General features: G+C 40.7%; 1 protein-coding gene across 2 annotated transcripts in view; it reads left to right on the top strand.

Moving 5' to 3' along the window:
- The window catches only part of MYOM2 (myomesin 2), a 252,158-nt gene that overhangs the window by 194,618 nt on the left and 35,986 nt on the right, over positions 1 to 21,554 (top strand). For both annotated transcript variants that reach the window (XM_075340317.1, XM_075340316.1), the window contains one exon: positions 14,671 to 14,776. In XM_075340317.1, the coding sequence (XP_075196432.1) occupies positions 14,671 to 14,776 (106 nt within the window). The remainder of the gene's footprint in view (positions 1 to 14,670; positions 14,777 to 21,554) is intronic.

The raw sequence follows: 21,554 nt of genomic DNA, 5'->3' as shown, positions 1-21,554 counted from the left end.
AACAGGGGAGAAAAGGCAGTTGCGACTCCCTGGATAGACCCCCCCATGGTACGTCAAGTCAGGGGGTTATCCGAACATCCGAACACAGAAGTGCTAGGAAGGCAAGCTAACTGGTTACCCTCAGACTGGCCCGAAGGAGCCCCTGGTCCTACATGGTTCATCACAGCATCGCCCGGGTCAGCTCACAACAACATCTAAGTGAGTACAAAGCATTTGAAAGACTTTTGGACTCAGTCTGTGTTATTCTTGGACCCGCTATCCTACTCACCCGAGCCCCTGGGGTCTGCCTCACTCACGGAAGGCTACATTACCTGGCTGTAGACTCCATCAGCCCCAGACACTCATAAAACCTGCAGCGGTGGCCATCCACATCCCTGACCACAAGCCGTGAGTGGCGTCACAACACATAAAATAAAAATGACATTACCTGTTGCCATATTGAAGAAACCCTGTGGCGTCCCTGAAGAGGCTCAGCATCCCTGGAGCGTCACACACACATTGCATTTTTGTTGTGGTTTTGATCCTTTTTTAAAGTTCAGATTTGTCACAAAACTGGTGTTTGCGTAGGTTTCCTCCCACATGTCAAAGACATACTGATATTGAATTTAGATTGTGAGGACAGTGATGATAATCAGTGATGGGTGAATAGTAACTATTCGTGTTTGGATAATGCTTACCATACACTGAGTTCTATTCCAGTATTAGTCACAAGAAGAGAAATACACAGGTTTCTCTTTGACTTGCATTAGATTTGTAATTTGTGACAAATACCGAAATAGTACTTTGGGATTCGTTACAAATAATACTAACACATTTGCCCATAAATGATGATAATCTCTGTAATGCGCTATGGAATATGGTGGCGCTATATAAGCAATGTATAATGAGTAAATCTTGAGTCTCATGCACATATTGCTTATTTTCTCCTGGCAGATTTGCTGCAGATTTAAATCTGCAGCATGTCAATTCTGTCAGCACTTTTGGTGCAGATTTCACCCTTACTAATGTTCGATATTAATCTTTGAATTATAATATCCTGAAGTAAGAATATATGGCGACACATGCAATTTAAATATATAGCTCAAAGTCTCCCCAACATGTTTTAACTAACAGATATCTTCAAGGGGGTGAAGGTATAATTCTTTATCATTGATCAATCGGGCAATACATTATACCAAAGCAATAATATATACCCAAATCTGTGCTTTTAATAGTTAGGATAAACTTCTATAGATAGATTTGTTTTCCGCTTTGGACAATTTGTTAATTGGAATGTATTCATCATTGAGAAGTTGTTTAATACAACTGGTACCTTATCCTAGAGGTGGAATTCTAATCTACCAGACATTTAAGATAACTACCCTTTTAAGTTATATTAATCCTCTTAAAGAGAACCCATCACCAGGATTTTCCTATATAAACTAAAGACTGCTTTACTGGCACTGTCATGCTGATTCTAGACATACATTTAGTTGTGAGATCTGATATATAGTTTCTGAAATATAGGTAAGTAAAGTTTGTGAAATGCACTGTAACTTGATTGATAGCAGCTACAGAATATTTGATAGGTGGGTTGGGTTTTGCTAGTTATTCCCACCTTAATCTGCCTGCTTGTCCTTCCTCCCCTGTCTGTGTTATTACAAGGGGAGGATGGAGGGAGGAAGGACAGGCAGCAGAAAGGGGTGGGAAAACCCAACCCACCTATTAGATATTCTGTAGCTGCTATCAATCAAGTATGCATTTCACAAATTTTACTTGCCTGTATTTTAGAAAGTATACATCTGATCTCACAAATAAAGGTGTGTTTAGAATCAGCATGATAGCGCCAGTATAGCACTGGCTTTAGTTTATACAGTGTGTCCACCCATATCCTGTCCACCGCCATTAACTTGAGAACGGTGGCAGCTATAGGCATAGAAGTTGTGTCTAGGTATAGTAAAGTATCCATGCGCTACGCAATGAAACCACCTATAGCGCCACCTGGTGGAAAACAACGGAGTTAGCATTTTTATCTCGAAAACGGAACGCGATAGAGAAAAAAAGTGAATTAAAAAATTGTAGGGCATCATCAATTCAATACGAATCGACACCTTGCATACAGAAATGCTATGATATGAAACCCATGAACCCCCCAAAACATTGAATGCTGGTCACGCATATGGCGCTCATTTAACTTTTATGCTAAAAGTGGCCACCGTCAGCTGTAATGCACATCTGGACTCTGGACAGCATACTGTATCTTTCTGCACGTTGTGCAATAAGGTAGGTGACATTTTTGCACAAGCATCTGTGATACGTTGTCATAGGTCCTGCAATGTTGGTGGAGGGGTCGTATACACCTGCTTTTTGATGTGACCTGACAAAAGAAGTCCAATGGGGTCAGGTCAGGTGAGCGTGGAGGCCACTCCACGCAGCCACCATACCCAATGACTTGTAGGAAGGTCTCCATGAGGTATTGCTTCATGTTTGCAGCCTTGTGAGTTTTACACGTTCTAATCATAGCATTTCTGTATGCAAGGTGTCGATTCGTATTGAATTGATAATGCCCTACAACTTTGTATTTTACTTTTTTCTTTATCTCGCTCTGTTTTCAAGATAAAAATGCTAACTCTGTTGTTTTCCACCAGGTGGCGCTATAGGTGGTTTCATTGCGTAGCGCATGGCTACTTTACTATATCTAGACACCACTTCTATGCCTATAGCTGCCGCCATTCTCAAATTAATGGCGGTGGACAGGATATGGGTGGACACACTGTATATGAAAATCCTGGTGGTTGGTCTTCTTTAAGTGACTGTATGCATGGGGAGGCTATGGGATGAATAGTAGGAAGGATTTTTTGTGGGAATATCATATGCTGTGTATTTTTAATTGAAGAAATTATTGGGAGTTTCATACTCTATAATGGTTATAAAACGAGTATCATAAGTGAGAACACTAAAGGGCTTCAATAGGGCATTATTACTGTGTACATATTACAATACATGCTACATGTCCCTTTCCCTGTTTATAAAAGTTGGGAGGTATGACCTCACCTTCTCCTCTGAATAGTTTTGGGGAGAGAGAGGAAGCCAAAAAATATATGTATACCCCTGGTTGTGAGTAATAATAACCTATGCTACGTCTGTAACTGTAATGGCCCCCCCCACACATGTATATGCCACCAAACATGACTTATGCAAATATTATTTTTTGCTTCTGTACTGGATAGAATAAGTATAAATCATACATATTCACATAATATAAATTATTCAGCATGTATGGTGATGATCTCTATTCAAATTGTCATTCCACGGAGTCATTTTTTTTATATCAGAATATGTGCTACTTTGCTATTACATAAAAAGATTTTTAAAGGACCTTAATGCCTTTCAGTCTGTATGCAATTTTAGAAGACAAACCTTTATTGCTGCAGCGGTTCTGCCGACCCTCGAATATAAACTGTATCTTATCTTTTTAATTTTCCTCTCCTACTCTCTCCCTCCTCTGAGTAATTACAAAGCTCTTCCTCAAAATGCATTTTAAAGTGTTTCATCTCACTCTATTTTTTTTTCACTTGGACTAAAAATGAATATGCTAATGCTTTTTAACTCATCTGGCTCTAAAAGTCTTGCTGACTAATGTGTATTTTTATGTTCATTTTTTTCAATGAGATATACATATGTGAAGAGAAGCCAGAGAACGCACACATAAATTGCAGACAGAATTGTCCACCGAGTTGATAAAGGAAAGGCTTTTAGAATACATTTTATGATAAATGCCGTGGATATGTTAAATCCGGATTAGGATGTAATCCAAACAGAGAAAAATAAGTTTAAAATGAATAGTTGACCTAAGATTTCAAAACATCTGTCCAGTCCCACCCACATAAACACACACACCTGTACATTTATATTCATAATAAGCATGATATAATTAATAATGCACAAGCACATTTACACATTACACACATGTTCATAGTACACACATGCACAAAAGAATATATATGTATACATATATATACATATATATATATATATATATATATATACACATATATATATATATATATATATACATACACACTGTATATATATATATATATATATATATATATATATATATATAATATGCCCATACACAATTACATTTTTTCTGATAAGCGGGCTTTACACCCTACGATATCGTTAATGCATTATCGTCAGGGTCACGGTGTTTGTGACGCACATCCGGCTTCATTAACAATATCGCAGTGTGTGACACTTATGAGCGACCTTAAACGATCGCAAAAGTGGTCAAAATCGTTTGCCGTGGAGAGGTCGTCCTGAAACAAAAAATCGTTTTCTGCTTATTAGCGATGTTATTCCTCGTTCCTGCGGCACCACACATCGCTGTGTGTGACACCGCAGGAGCGACGAACATCTCCTTACCTGTGTCCACTGGCAATGCAGAAGGAAGGAGGTGGGCGGGATGTTACGTCCCGCTCATCTCCGCCCCTCCGATTCTATTGGACACCTGCCGTATGACGTCGCTGTGACGAGCACGAACCGCCCCTTTAGAAAGGAAGCCGTTCGCCGGCCAGAGCGACGTCGCAGAGCAGGTATGTGCGTGTGACGCTGCCGTAGCGATAATGTTAGCTACGGCAGCGATCATCACATATCGCATGAATGACGGGGGCGGGTGCTATCGTGCTCGACATCGTCAGTAAATGCTAGCGATGTCGCAGCGTGTAAAGCCCGCTTTATTCTTGTTCCCATCAATAGATGATTTTTTTCTATTTATTCATTTATATTTGTAACTACCATATCTTTTATTTATGTATATTTCAATATATAAGGACTGGTTCTTTCTGAGACGAGCTGTGATTGGGCTAAAGCATAACCATCATTTCATTTTTATTCTATAAAAATTCTATAGTGGACATGAAAATAAGCAACTTTGTATGATATTTTAACAGACACATTTTCTTTTTTCTCCTCCTGGACTGCTTTTTCATTCTCAAAATTCCAGGGTAAAATCAATTTTCAGTGTGTACAGATTTTTATTTGACCAAGATAGGGAATAGCAGTTGTTTTTATAAGATTCAAAGCTGAAAGGCAGAGAGAGGGAATAAGAAGCTCTGCCTCTAGCTTCTACCTCTGCCTCTTGCTCCTCCCTCTACCTCTCACTCCTTCCTCTGCCTCTAGCTCTTCCCTCTGCCTCTAGCTCTATCCTCTGCCTATTGCTCCTTCCTTTGCCTCTAGACCCTTCCTTTCCCTCTAGCTCCTCCCCCTCTCGCTAGTTCATCTGTCTGCCTCTAGCTCCTTCCTCTGCATCTAACCCCTCGCTCTACCTCTAGCTCCTATCTCTGCCTATAGGTCCTCCCTCTGCCTCGAGCTTCTTCCTCTGCCTGTAGCCTCTTGCTCTACCTCTAGCTCCTACCTCTGCCTATAGCCCCTTGCTCTACCTCTAGCCCCTTCCTTTCCCTCTAGCTCCTCCCTCTCTGTCTAGTTCATCTGTCTGCCGCTAGCTCCTTCCTCTGCCTCTAGCCTCTCGCGCTACCTCTAGATCCTACCTCTGCCTATAGCTCCTCCCTCTGCCTCTAGCTCCTTCCTCTGCCTGTAGCCCCTTGCTCTACCTCTAGCTTCTACCTCTGCCTATAGCCCCTCCCTCTGCCTCTAGCTCCTTCCTCTGCCTCTAGCCCCTCGCTCTACCTTTAGCTCCTCCCTCTGCCTATAGCTCCTCGCTGTGCCTCTAGTTCCTCCCTCCTCTCTGCACCTTCCTTCTACAATACAGTAAAATCTTATCAGTAACAACAGCCATCTCCTATCTCAGTAATATAAAAACCTTTATTCACTAAAGACAGATTTTACTCGGGAATTGAGAATTTTGAGAAAGACAGATCAGTCCAGGAGGAGAATTGTCTTATTGTCATGTGTATTGTTGTTTTATTAAATCAAAATGAAATGACAGTTATACTTTAAGTGCCATTTTTACAAACACACATATGTAAGTGTTACAATTCTATTACCTTTTTTTATAAATGAAATGGAGAAAAAAAGCAATCACCATTTATAATGCTATTTACCAATCACTGTAAATATACTGCTATGTTTACTTTATTAAAACAAAAAAACAAAAAAGTGAGCCGGAGTATGAGATGGTATACATGGAACTTGTGAGACCATGTTCACACTGGCCATGAGACTAAGAGAAACCAAGGAAAAAAATTGTGAAAACATACCCTGCTGTAACTAAATAAAAGCATAGTGCATATAAACATAGGGTACTTAGTAAACACTGTTTTTGATAAAAAAAAAAAAAAAAAAGCATAAAGCTATCCCACCAAACGTCAAGGTGTACCCAGTTGGGATAGTACCTACACTCTCTAATATTAAAACCTTACCATGGGTCTAAAATAGGCCTCAATGTGGCTAAGGGCTGAGAGCGACCGGGTCCCAACAGGACACACACAGTCAGGGGGATTCACAGAATGAAATGTCCAGCTCGCTGAGAAGGGGGCCACTCCCTGTTTGTACTGAATACAAAAAAACTACATAAAAACAAAAAAGTGAGCCGGAGTATGAGATGGTATACATGGAACTTGTGAGACCATGTTCACACTGGCCATGAGACTAAGAGAAACCAAGGAAAAAAAAAATTGTGAAAACATACCCTGCTGTAACTAAATAAAAGCATAGTGCATATAAACATAGGGTACTTAGTAAACACTGTTTTTGATCAAAAAAAGCATAAAGCTATCCCACCAAACGTCAAGGTGTACCCAGTTGGGATAGTCCTGTTGGGACCCGGTCGCTCTCAGCCCTTAGCCACATTGAGGCCTATTTTAGACCCATGGTAAGGTTTTAATATTAGAGAGTGTAGGTACTATCCCAACTGGGTACACCTTGACGTTTGGTGGGATAGCTTTATGCTTTTTTTGATCAAAAACAGTGTTTACTAAGTACCCTATGTTTATATGCACTATGCTTTTATTTAGTTACAGCAGGGTATGTTTTCACAATTTTTTTTCCTTGGTTTCTCTTATGTTTACTTTATTGTACAGGTTGCTACAATTACAGGGATGCAAATGGGTCCATTTTATTTCCTGGTTTTTGATGCAACGTAACATAGTCCAGAGGAAACAGGTAGAATCTAGCTCAACTGTGGTAGTGTTGGTGTCCTAGAGTAAAAAATAGTCCCAGAGAAAAAGAGTTTAGACTCGGGCACACAGAGTACAGGACACGAGAAAAAAAAAGTGAGAAGAATGGTGTTGGACAATTTCTGTTCTGCTATTTATTGGTGTAAAGACATATTCAAGACATATTCCAACATTTCGGCCCTCAAATATAGCTCGTTTTCAAGGAATCAGATCTATGTAAAAAAGAATGCAACAAACGTGTGGTCACTTGTACTCGTGTATATTGGTTATATTATATGCCTTTATTGTACCATAGCATCCTATGTGCGAGTGATTGTTTAGCATGGTGCAGTGAAGGCTACACACTATAGGAGATAGGAGCATAAAATGTATGTGTATGATATCTAGTGGATGCACTACACGGCGGTCGCTGGAGTGGCAGGAGGATACATCTAAGCATTCACAGTAGGAGAATACACACTAGGCCCTGCTGGGAATAACTGTAAAGTGCTGGAATCCCTGTGACCTTGTAGTTCATATGGTGAGGACCATGGTACCATGCGAACCAGATCTCATTACGCTCTTTACCGATAAGACTACTCTATTTTATATTTTCAAACATCAGGAATTTATGAATGTAGGGATACCAAATGTGTGTATTTTTCATTTTTTTAATTGTTTTACTTTAATTGGAGCAAAAGGGGGGATGGTCTGAACTTTTTTTTTAATTTTTCATGCTATATTTTTTTCCCCACTTTTTATTGATTTTATTAGTCCCCATAGGAAACTAGAAACTGACACTGTCTGATTATTTCTACTGTTCAGAGGGATGCTTTAGCAAAAGTGATTTCCTGTTCACAAAAAAAATTTGTTTAAAAGAACAGAAAGTCCTCAGTGGTTGATACCTTTTAATGGCTAACTGAAAAGATGGTAATAATTGCAAGCTTTCGAGACTACTCAGGTCTCTTCATCAGGCATGGTATAACACAAAATCTGAAGAGTCACATATTTATACACAACAGGACTTAGAATAGTGCAGTAAAAAAAAACAAAAAAAAAAAAACAAGTTATATGAAACAGAACTATCACTATGGCAGGGGGGCAAACTGTTGTGGGGCCATAAATACTGCTGCAGTTCAGTGTGAAAGTTTTATTGTCCTTTGATAAGGGTCTGGTCCGGGCTGTGACACGCTCGGATGGTCAGAGGAGCACATCTTTTAACTGATGTAAAAAGACATGAATCCATGAGACACATTCATTCCTTCTCTGAATGTGTCAAAGGTCATCATAAGTTTGTACTCCCATAGTCTCCTATCTCTCTGGGACTTGAAGTTTCCTTTCAATACCGGCAATTTCATGTCCATGATGCTGTGGTTGGGGTTACAGAAATGTTTGGCCACAGGTAGATCCATCCTTTTTTCTCTAATTGTGTGGCGGTGAGAATTCATCCTTGTCCTGAGCTGTTGTCCGGTCTCCCCTACATACAGATCCCCAGATCTACCTTTTTTTTTATCTCTACTGGCTAACACGGTACAAAGATATATTTTTCCTGTTCACAGTAATTATGTCATAACAGCGACTGAGGTCATCAGCTGAACCCCTGCTGTCATGACAACCCATCGGCATCCCGTAATCACGTCATGGGACTGCCGATGGCAGGTGGGAATGTGCCGCCCCCGTGCCAGCAGCCGGGCTGCTTGGATCTAGATCCGCAGGGTGGCTCGAGGGATCTTCCGAACTCGGGGGTCGCGCGGACACTTCGAATAAAAGGGGACGTATTTGTACGGGATTTACCATAATCACTCTGTGACGCCACCCACGGTGAGTGGTGAGATGTAGCACCATCGATGCTGTTATGGGGTACCCAGGGGCGATGGCATGGCAGCTGATTATGAACCCCTCCGTGGCTAGGGATGGATGCCCCGGGGCCCAGTGTCTCTGTGCTGAGGATGGTGATTGCAGATCGGGGGATATTGGTGTACTCACAGTCAATGAATCACACAAGTCCAATCGGTAAACCAAGGTGTCGGTGGCTGGCCGCCACGGCCGGATGTATTCTGGTCCCTCACCCGGGGTGATGGTCTGTGTCACTTTCCTCTGCACTGTTTTTGGTGTTTGTGGACTTCCCGGTATGGAATACGGGAGTCCGCTCCCGGTACTTTTGTTGGGAGCCTTGCCTGCTGACACTGGCCCTTTGGATCTACTGGGCCCTGGCGGATGCCCTATTCTCCGTGGTGGGCTGTTGTCTGCTTTTGGAACTTTGGTTGGGACAGGACATAAAATCCTGCCCTCAATTGGTTAATTAGCCAGGCCATTGGTTCCGGTCCTGGCTTCAGGGTCCAAGTACCTCCACTGTGCACAGTTTACGGGTCGGTTCTCTGGTGTCAGTACCGGCGGGCTCCTACCCTGTCCCGATCCACCTCGGATCTCCGGCAGCCGTCTTCCTGTCTCCTGACAGACACGGACCACCATCTGCCACCTCCAACCACGACGCCTTTCTTTTCTGTCTTCAACTTCACTTTCTCCTCTCAACTACTCCACTCCACTAGACTCACACCTTTCCACTTGAACTACAATTTTCAACTCTTACTGACTCTTTTCCCACTCCGGGTTCTCTAGATCCCTAGATGGGCGTTCTCCATCCGCCGGGTTCCGCCCATTGGTGTGCCTTTCCTTCCCTGGGGGAGTGACTAGGGTTTTTGTTGGCATGATGTAACCTGGTGAGGGATGGTGTTATGTGGGGGCCTATTCTATGTGTGACCACCTGGCGGCGCCAGGGCGTCACAGGAATAACACACTTTCTACCAGGGCTTTTTAGATCATGCTGCCAAAGTTTGACAGCATGATTTAACTAGTTAACAGGCGCAGTTGGATAGCTCATCCACCTGTGCCTTTTAGCTGCAGATGTCAGCTGATCAGATCACCCAAGATGTGAGGAGAAAAATGCGGGTTCGCCACACAAGCCTGCAATAAATATGCCGATAAGGCCTTGGATGTGGTGTGTCCAAGGTCATGAAGGGCTTAATGGTTGGTGATATGTTCTTTTCCTAAAATTTTGCACCATTTTTTCTTCCGTGCTCTCTTTTTGGTCCACAGGACTTGATTAAAAAATGCACAAGTCTTTTTTAGATGTTATTTTGTATACTTCTTCATTTTATGATGAGGATGCAGCAGTTTTCTTCTAATAACTCTTCCATGAAGGTCATATTTTTGCAGGTGTCTCTGAACAGTAAATGAATGTACCACAACTCCAGAGTCTGCTAAATCTTCTTGAAACTCTTTTGTAGTATAGCAATCCTATGAACAGCTCTCACAGAAATTTTGCTTGGTCTTCCAGACCTTATCTTGACCTCAACTGTTCCTGTTAACTGCTATTTCTTCATTAAATTTTGTACTGCGGAAAGGACAACTTGAAAATGCTTCACTATCTTCTTATAGTCTTCTCCTACTATGTGAGCCTCTTTTGCAGTGCTAGGCAACTACTAAGAAGAACCCATTTTTTTGGCATAACGATAGAGGAGGCTGAGTTTTTATGTAAAGCTGTGAAATTTGCATCACCTGGCCTTTCCTAACGATGATAGTGAAGACGCCATTAGCCTAACAGGCTAATTATGGTCTGAAATCTTGGTCAAAGTTATCTGATCGCACAAATCTCCAAGGGTGCACAAACTTTTGCATCAGCCCATTTTCCTTTTTGTAATTTTTAAAATGTAAAAGATGAGTATATATTTTTTTTTCCTAAAATACAAAGGAAACCCATCATCCTTATCTTTATACTTTTTAGAGATCATTTAATCTTCAATTTGCTTAAGGGTGGCTTTACACGCTACGATATCGGTCTTGATATCGCTAGCATAAGACCTGCCCCCATCGTTTTTGCGAGAGGGGCATATCGCTGCCCGTCGCGCACAAAATCGCGCATGCCCATCACTCGTACTTACCTGCCCTGTGACGTCGCTGTGATCAGCGTACCGCCTCCTTTCTAAGGGGGCGGCCCGTTCAGCGTCACAGCGACGTCACTAAGCAGCCGCCCAATGAAAGCGGAGGGGTGGAGATGAGCGGAACAAACATCCCGCCCGTCTCCTTCCTTCCGCATTGTGGCCGGCGGCAGGTAAGGAGATGTTTCTCGTTCCTGTGGCGTCACACGTAGTGATGTGTGCTGCCGCAGGGATGAGGAACAACTTCGCCCCAGCGACAGCAGCAATAATTGGGAGTGGACCCCCATGTCAACGAGGAACAATTTTGGACGTTTTTGCAACGATCCAAAATCGCTCCTAGGAGTCACTCACAACGATATCGCTACAGCAGCCGGATGTGCATCACAAATTCCATGACCCCAACGAGATCGCTGTAGCGAAATCGTAGCATGTAAAGCTGTTCACAGTTGGTATTGAGAAAGTAGTTAACTATTCGTACTCGCTATGCTGTTAGTGAATACTGTCTGCTACTCGCATATTCGTTACGAGTAGTGGGCACAATGTAAGTCAATAGGAAATGCTTGCTAAGTAGCTATTACCAAAAAGACGTACTTTTCATGCGAGTAGCGAATAGTATGGCTTTCAGGTTACTCACTACTTAGTGAGTATTTCCCATTGACTTACATTGCGCCCACTACTCATAAGAAATATACGAGTAGCAGACAGTACTCACTAACAGCATAGCAAGTGCGAATAGTTAACTACTCGCTCAACACTACTCACAATATCAGTAGTTTTGACCAGGTGTGCCCAAACATTTGCATGCCACTGTATACAAGAGATGTGGAACGGAGTGGAAGATAAATAATTAAATGATTCTTAAGGAAGTATTGCAAATAAACATTTTTAAGTTTCAAAAGATAGTAAACTGATTTAAATAGCAATGGGTGTCTGGTAAAAGAAGAAAATATTGCTGTCATGGAAAAAAAATACTGCATAATTAAATATAAAGCTTAAGCTATTCCTGCAGAAGAAAATCAATGGAGGGAATGCTCAATTTGTTGGCTACTATTTCTTGCAAATGCTGAAAAATCGAATCTAGTCATATGAGTCATTTTCTCTTGTTAGTAGAGCATTGTCTACTTTTTACCATTTTAATTGGCAATATTTTACAATTTTGTTATACACAGCATTCCAGCTATTATAATGCTAGTACAATTTAGCTTTTCATGGTGACATTGCCTTTTCACACCCTAGATTGATTTCCCAGTTAACTGATTCAGAGTTACTAATGGAATCAATGCTCAGATACAACAGGAGCTTCTGTCTGTAGCTTCCCCTTGTAGGCAGAGTATTTTCCTCATATTTCAGAGTCATTATTTCTGACAAAATACCCTCAATATCAACTGAACAGAATTGAACACTGTCTCCCTGCCAAATACGCACCATTAATCACCTCTCTGTCAAAATCATGTCTCTCACTCCTGGTGCATTTGCCAAAAACGTTGGGTAATTTGGCCGTCATAGCCTTTTTCGAAATGATCTTAAGGAGTATAACTTGTACATGATTTAACTAATGGGATGCTGCATCTGTACAAGACCACTACTATCTTACGGAATAAGGAATATTCCTCTTACCTATTTTACTCAAGGCGTTCTATATTTTGGACATATTGCAGGTGAATAACACACATAGAAACCTGAGTATTTGGCTAAAAATATTTTTTATTAGAATTTTTTTTTAAAATAGTGTTCAATACAAAAAGCTGCTAATAAAAAGCCATGATCTGATGGAAATTATTCAAAGAAATTACATTCATATATTAGACAAATAGTCAATGCTATATAAGTCTGCTTAATATAGCACTGACTATTTTTCTTATCAAGATTAATTTGCACTTTTCACTTTGATTTTTGATGTTTTCATTACAACTTTAGTTATATATTTATTATATATTTATATATACTTACTTTTTAGGAATTCATATCAAATTATATGTATTTTTCTACACCAGTACTGCACTTGTTATATAATGGATGGTGTCTAATATATGTATGTAATTTATTTGAATAATTTCCATCAGATCATGGCTTTTTATTAGCAGCTTTTTGTATTGAACACTATTTTAAAAAATAAAAATTCTAATAAAAAATATTTTCAGCCAAATACTTATGCCAGCGTCACACGGTATGATATGTCGGGCGATATGTTGTCGGGGTCACGTCGTGACGCACATATGGCATCGTTTGACATATTGTACCGTGTGAAACCACCAAACGACTGTGAACGAGCAAAAATACTCACCTTATCGTTGCTCGTTGACACGTCGTTCATTTTCAAATTGTCGTTCCTCCTTTTGTGCTCCGGTTGTTCATCGTTCCCGAGGCAGCACACATCGCTCCGTGTGACACCCCGGGAATGACGAACACAGCTTACCTGCGTCCCGCCGGCAATGCGGAAGGAAAGAGGTGGGCGGGATGTTACGCCCCGCTCATCTCTGCCCCTCCGCTTCTATTGGCCGGCCGCTGTGTGACGTCGCTGTGACGCTGAACGTCCCTCCCCCTTCAGGAAGAATATGTTCGCCGCCCACAGTGATGTTGCTCAGCAGGTAAGTGCATGTGACGGGGGTTAACGACTTTGTGCGCCACGGCAACAAAATGCCCGTGACGCATAAATGACGGGGGCGGGTTTGATCGCTCGTGCGATCGCATGATAGATCGTCCCATGTGACACCGGCCTTAGGTTTCTATGTGTGTTATTCTATGTGATTGAGTTTATAGGCTATTTTGAAATTTGTTATATTAAGGAGTTTATGCTTAATATTGTAGGTGAAATATACTTATTTGCATTTTCCATAGTTTTGCTTTTGAAATTCTTTTGCTGCACAGATTATTGGGGTTTTGGAGCTAGCTGTCTGGTATTTTTATGACAGCGAGACCATTATAAGATGATAACATTTTCTATCCCCATCAAAAAGCTTTTTCTTTATCCTTACAACCTAATGAATGAACACAGTTGATAATTTACTTCTATTCTTTGTTTACAGCTAAGATACAGAGTGACCATTTTGCTGTTGCAAAGTCTGAAGTAATATAAGTGAGGAGCGACACATAAGTACTGTCTGCGTAAACACAATTACAGTCTATCCATTTAATCTATAGTGATATATAATGCTAATAAAGTCTTTGCACCAGACGGTACAGTTTGAAATATCTGGCTTTGGTTCTCACTAGATAAAGTGAAGAGTCTATTATAAAGATAATTACTGAAATTACTGAGTGTTTATCATTTGAAGAGAAGAATGCATCAAGACATGTTGTGTCTAAGAGCTCATTGTGAAAATACTAAAGTAAAAGTAGGTTGTTTCGAAAGAAAAATACCCTTCAAGACTAAAAACCCATAATGTCTTATTATAGCTGTCTGCATCCTTGTAGGAGGATTGTCATAAAAATGCATCAAAGTCAGTAATTCAATCTATTTCATATATAACTGGAGCTCACAGATAATAAGTCTCAATAGTATCCAATATAGATTTTATTTTTGTACAGATCTAAAGAACAACTATATTTTTTTGGTATGTCAAGGAATTTGTTTTTTTTTACCCGTGCTCAGGAAACATAAACTCATGTAGAATATGCTGCCCTTTGTTTTACAGGATCGTCTGCCTCTGAACTGAAAATCCAGTGCACACCTGAAGGAATACGATTCCATTGTTACATGAAGTACTTCTCGGAAGAAATGAAAGTTTCTTGGTATCAAAGGTATGAAATTAGCTGTGTCATATTTATTGTTGTTATTATTTATTATTATAGCACCATTTATTCCATGGCATCTTACAAGTGAAAAGGGTATACATAAAAACAAATACAACAATCATGAACAATACAAGGCACAGACGGGTACAGGAGGAGAGAGGACTGCCCAACAGGGCTCACAGTCTACAAAGGATGGGTGAGGATACAGTAGGTGAGGACAGAGATGGTTGCACAGTGTTGTACTGGACTGGGGGTTATTTGTTGGTTGTAGGCTTGTTGAAAGAGGTGGGTATTCAGGTTTCTTTTGAAGCCTTCCACGGTAGGTGAGGGTCTGATATACTGGGGTACAGCATTCCAGAGATTGGGGGAGGCATGGGAGAAATCTCATATGCAATTGTAGCAAGAGGAGATCTTGTGAGGATTTTAGGTTGCGTGAGGGTTGATACCGGGAGAGTAGGTCACAGATGTATGGAGGAGACAGGTTGTGGATAGCTTTGTATGTCATGGTTAGTATTTTGGACTGGACATGTTTGACATGATTTGGCAATAACGTAGATAAGTACGCTGGCTGGGGTGCCATGTGCCCACAAATAAAGATGACCAAACCTGAGGTTTGATGTTCGGAGTTTAGGTTTGGAAACCGACTTCCAAAAAACAAAGTTCGGGTCCGAAGTTTGAGTGAGTTACGAGTGCAAACCACCACAGTGAGCATCGCTGTGATGGGGTATGAGTGATGCTCAACCCTGTGCAAGCCTCTTACAGTGTTTGAACAGCTCACACTTGGGGTAAAATCAGCATGATCAGATGTAGTGGGCACATACACACAAAAAAATGCAAAAAACCACCCACCCTGCCCCAGATGTGTTCTGCATATGGCTGCCAGCATGTGGGTGGAGCTATGAACTGCCCAATTACTGACTTCCACTGGGGTTTGGATCAACTTTCCTCGAAAATCAAACTTTTTTTTAAGGTTCGACTGTACCTACTGAACTGAACCTCCAAAGGTTTGCTCATCTTTATCCACCAATAACATTGATCCTAGAGACCAACTGTTCATCTACATGCAAATATTACATTAGCCTCAATGAAATGTTTACCAATGCTTCTATGTAATAAGAAACTGGATAATTTGTTAAATGAATGCTGCTTTTGACTATACATAGGAAATCAAGCATATTGTGCCAATTACTATTTAAATAGAGGTGCCAGCTCCTGCAGAGGGCCCACCAGGGAATTCACCTTTTCCCCTACGTGCCAGTCCGAGCTGGATATGTTCCTTTTTATTATAATAATAGACTTGTCCCACTATTCTAGTCTCACTTCAATTTTTTTTTTGCACAATTTTTTTTATTTATCGTGTTTACTATTTTGAAGAACTGACTTAACATTAAGATTTCCCAAGTCAGAACGAGTTTGTAGATACCAAACATATATAGCTTTATTTTATCTAAGTGTAGAAAAAAAAAATCAGAACTTTGTAAAAATAAAGAATTGCACTTTTGTCGTCTTTTGTCGAGACCTATAGCATTCTCATTTTTCGATATCTATGGCTCATTGATGGCTTATTTTTTCTTGCATTTATAATGATTCCCTTTTTGCATAGATTCAATGTTTTGATTGCCTATTATTACATTTTAATGCAATGTTATGAGGATCAAAAAAACATAATTTTGGCTTTGGAATTTTTCTCGCTATGCCATGTACCAATCAGATTTATTGATTTTATATTTTGATAGATCGGGCTTTTCTGAATACCAAATATGTGTATTTTTTATTATTGTTTTATGTTCAATGGGGAAAAGGGGGGTGATTTGAACTTTTATTTTTTTATATTTTTTAAAATTCTTTTGTTTTAATTAATTTTACTAGTCCCCCTAGGAGACTACACTGTCTGATCTCTCTGCCATCATACAAAGGAAGTGAGCCATGGCAGCAACAGGTGTCATCATCTTACCCCGCGCTGCCATTCCAACACATTGACACTCCGTGATCACATCACGGGGCAGCAGATGGTAGCAGGGAATGGTGCGATCCCCACCAGAGCATATTAGATCGCGGTGTCAGGGCTTGATAGCATGATCTAAGGTGTTAAAAAGCGCTGTTGGATCTCCTGTTAGCCTCACATATCTGCTGATCAGATCGCCGTGGGAGCCCGTGGTAATAGGACAGACACGGCCAAGGATGAATCACTACGTCCTTGGTCGTGAAGGGGTTAATGATGTTTGAGCATGCTCGGTACTCAATTGAGCATCTGTTTGCTCAGGTAAACTGAGTGATTGGCCTAGTAACATGGGTGCTTGGATGTGTCATTAGAGAAAATTTGAACACAAAGTGTCGGCTTTCTTCACTGAATGATGCGAACTGGAATCCCAGTGAAAGCAACTTGTAGTCTCTGAATGGCTTTCACTGGGGGTAAAAACAATGTTTTTGGATGTAAAGTGTAAAAAAAAAACAGTAAAACAAATTTGCCTTCCCTTCCCTCGGTAATGCTCTGTTTATGGCTAGCTGTATGTGAATAGACAGAAGAACTGCCTAATAATTGATTTTTATAATATTCATTACTTGAGTTGAGACCATCCAAGCACCTGAACTGTTCAACTCAAGGAAAGAGCACCCAAGTATCTGTATCTTCACCCATCCCCTGTAGACTGTGAACCCTCGCAGGCAGGGTCCTTTTTCCTCCTTTGCTAGTTTCTGATTTGTGTTATTCAAGATTATTGTACTTCTTTATATATGCCCCTCTTACATGTAAATTACCATGGGATAAATGGTGCTATAATAATATTATTAATAATAATACTAATAATAATAATACTAATAATAATAATAATTCAGTTTTGTAGCAGACCATGAGGCAGCCCTCAATCAACTTTTAGAGGACCATCAGGCATTTCCGCAATGTCATTGCACTGGTTGTCCCTCAGTAGTCGGTCCCCAGCCACCACTATATTTCCTGGTGTGATGTCCCCACCTTATACCAGCATGTGTGCCATAACATCACCCATGTCTGGACCAATGCAGTTAGTTTGCAGCAGAAGTATAACTATAGAAAGACTGTAAAGCATATAACGTGCCTATATGTCTCTAATCCCTCCTTCAGCAGGTAATCATACACTGAATGCAGCTAACAGTGGCATTTAATAGTGGAATAGAATTGATGAAAACCTGAAAATGACTTTTTGGTTAACAAAGTGGGAGCAAGGTCTATAAGGCTAGAATCCCTGCCTACCTGCTGCTAATAAACGCTCCTTTCTCCAGCAACTAGCCCAGCACTAAGCACAGCAAAGTAATATTGTAGAATAGACTAGATTTTTTTTATTGCAGCATTAAGGGCTGTAGAGCTAGAATCCTTGCTTACATGCCTCTAATACACGATCACTTTTTCAGCAGCTTGCCTTCCACTAATGCAGAGAAAAGCGGTGTTATTATAGAATAGATTTTTACATAGCATCACCAAGGTCTGTAAAGTTAGAATCACATGCCCCTAATTCACTATCCCTTCTCCAGCATCTTGCCCTTTATGAAATGCAGCAAAGAGCAGTATTATTATAGAATAGAATATATTTTTTCATTGCAGCAGTAAGGGCAGTAAGGCAAGAATCCCTGCTTATATGACTCTAATACATGATCTCTTTTTTCCCCTATACTAAATGCAAAGCTGAGCGGTATTATTATAGAACAGAATAGATTTTTCCATAGCACAACCAAGGTCTCTAAGGCTAAAATCCCTGTCTACATGCCTCTAATGCACTATCCCTTCTCCAGCAGCTAGCCCTACACTAATTGCATGTAAAAGCAATTTTATTACAGAATAGCATAGATTTGAATAAGCTCTGAACAGGACTTTTAGGTTAATGTAGGAGCAGCAAGGTCTGTCAGGCTACAATCCCATCCAACATGCCTCTAATACACTTTCCCTACATTAATTGCTATTAAGAGCGGTATTATCAGTAAATAGAATACATTTGAATTAGACCTGAAAAGGACTTTTGCTTTAATGTTGCAACAGCAAGTACTGTAACGCTATAACACACCGTACCTTCTCCAGCAGAATCTCTCCCTACACTCTTTCCGGGTACAGTGCGCCGAGCATAGCATTACCTGGTCTTATGTATGATACTATGCGTCTGGCCAATCAAAGTAATGCCAGTAGCCAACATGGCTAAGGTGTTACTGTGATTGCCAGGTAATCCCTACATGTTTAGTGGCTGAAAATCAGCCGCAAAACATGTGTGGCAGGGACTCAAGCATGGCGCCTGAGTACCAGGATACTTGATTAAGTTTCAAGCGTCTCAAGCACCCATATGCCCAATGGAGTAATGAGTAGTGCCAAGCACGTTTGTTCATCACGAGTCATTATGAATATACCAATTTTTATTATTGATCTTTTATGTCCCACTTAAAACTTCATGTATAACAGTAATTTTCAAGTTATTTTGTCTGTTTTGACTCTGACGTAATCTTGCTCCACCTCTTCCCACCTTCCCTCTGCATAGGATTTTATGAGCAAAAACTGTCATATTCTATAGTAATGTGAAAATCTGTGTTCATTGAAGACGGATTTTATTAAGGAGTTTAAAGAGAATGATGTCAAGGAAAATAAAAAAAACAGATGTTTCTAATCAAATATATTACAAAGTTTCTTATTTTTACTTGTACTGTAGACTTAGAAAAACATATATATATAAAAATAAAACAGTTACTCTTTCAGTTTGTTATTGTCTGATCAGCTTTATAATACATTTCAAAATATTTATACTGCAATGTATTTTGCTATTTGCCTGTCAGTTGTTATACTGAGTCACAGCCTATTAAGGCAGAGCCTAATGGGCACACATATATGGCAGACTTTGAGATCTATGTTGGTTGTTAATTGTCTTATAGAGCTAAATATTTTTATTATTATTTATTTATAGAGCACCATTGATTCCATGATGTTGTACATGAGAAGGGGGTTACATACAGAATACATATACAAGTTACAATAGACAGACTGGTACAAGGGGGAGAGGACCCTTCCCTTGCGGGCTTACATTCTATAGGATATTGGGGAGGAGACAGTAGGTGGGGTGTTGGTGAGGCAGCAGTTCTGGCACGGTGGTGAAGATGTGGGGTCATTGGAGATTATAGGCATTTCTGAACAGATGAGTTTTCAAATTCCGTTTGAAGCTTGCAATTGTAGCAGATAATCTGACGTGTAGCAGAGTTAAGGATGAACTGCAGAGGTGCGAAAGTGTTAGCAGGGATGCCACAGAGGAGGATGTTGCAGTAATCGAGGTGGGAGGTTATGAGGGCATTGAGAATTGAGGAAAGGACAGATTCTGGAAATATTTTTGTAGTTGAAGACGGCACGAGGAGGTGAGGGATTGGATGCATGGTATAATGGACAAGGCAGAGTCGAATGTCACTTAGAGGCAGCGAACTTTGGGTACTGGGGAGAGTGTGATGTTATTTATTGTAATAGATAGATCAGGTAATGAATGTAGGTGAAATGGAGGAAATATGATTAGTTCAGTTTTGGCCACATTAAGCTTTAGAAAGCGAGAGGAGAAGAAGGAGGATATGGCCAATAGACACTTCAGGATTCTGGATAGCAGAGATATGACATCTGGGCCAGAGAGGTAGATTTGAGTGCCATCAGCATATAGGTGGTACTGGAAGCCATGGGACTTTATGAGTAGTCCCAGGCCAAATGTATAGATGGAGATGAGTAAGGGTCCCAGGACTGAGCCGTGAGAGACTCCAGCAGAGAGAGGGTGGGATGAAGAGGTTGTGTGAAAGTGGGAGACACTAAAAGTGTGGTTGGAAAGGTATGAAGAGATCCAAAAGAAGGCAAGCTCTCTGACACTAAAGAAAGAGATATAATAGGAGGGAGTGGTCGACAGTGTCAAAGGCTGAACACTGGTCTAGAAGGAGAAGTATAGAGAATTGACTGTTAGCTTTGGCAGTAAGTCAGTCATTTGTAATTCTAGTCAGGGCAGTTTAAGTAGAATGATGAGGATGGAAACCGGATTGTAGGTTGTTAAGCAGAGAGTTAGATGAGAGATGGGAGGAAAGTTGAGCATGGACATGGTGTTTGAGAAGTTTTGAGGCAAATGAGTGATATGGGGCGATATCTGGGAGTAGAGGCTGGACTGAGGGAAGGTTTCTTTAGGATGGGTGTGACTGTTGCATGTTTGAAAGCATATGGGAAGGTACCAGAGGTTAAAGATAGGTTGAAAAGATGGGTTAAGGCTGGGATAAGCATAGTGGTGAGGTTGGGGAAGAGGTGGGATGGGATGGGGTTAAAGGCGCAGGTGTGCTTTCAAGAGAAGATGTGCTAGCTCTCCTTTAGTGATGGTGGGGAGGAAGTTTATGGGCGAGAGGCAGTGATCTGATATATGAAAGGGTTGTGGTGATTGAGCAGAGAAGACTTGCATTGTTTGGTCAATACTATCTTTGACACATGTGGCAAAGTCTTCAGCGGAGATGAGGGAGTTCAGAGGGGGCAGCGGTGGGGAAGGAGAGAGTAAAAAGTATTGAATAACTGTTTGCGGTTATGGGATAAAGAAGATTTGAGGGTTCTGAAGTAGTCCTGTTTAGTAGAGGTAAGGGCCAAACAAAATGTGTGGATTGCATTTTTGAATGTGGTGAAATCTTCCTGGGATTGCGTTTTCTTCCACCGCCACTCAGCAACCCTAGACCTTTGCTGAAGTTTTTTAGTGAGGCTGTTGTGCCAGGGTTGTCTATTGATTTGTCTCACTCTGCCATGCACAAGAGGAGCAACCGAATCAATAGCTGCTGT

Source organism: Anomaloglossus baeobatrachus, chromosome 3 (assembly GCF_048569485.1).
Source record: "Anomaloglossus baeobatrachus isolate aAnoBae1 chromosome 3, aAnoBae1.hap1, whole genome shotgun sequence".
NCBI lineage: Eukaryota > Metazoa > Chordata > Amphibia > Anura > Aromobatidae > Anomaloglossus > Anomaloglossus baeobatrachus.
Note: the sequence above shows the minus strand (reverse complement) of the source record. Positions and strands in the feature narration are given on the sequence as shown.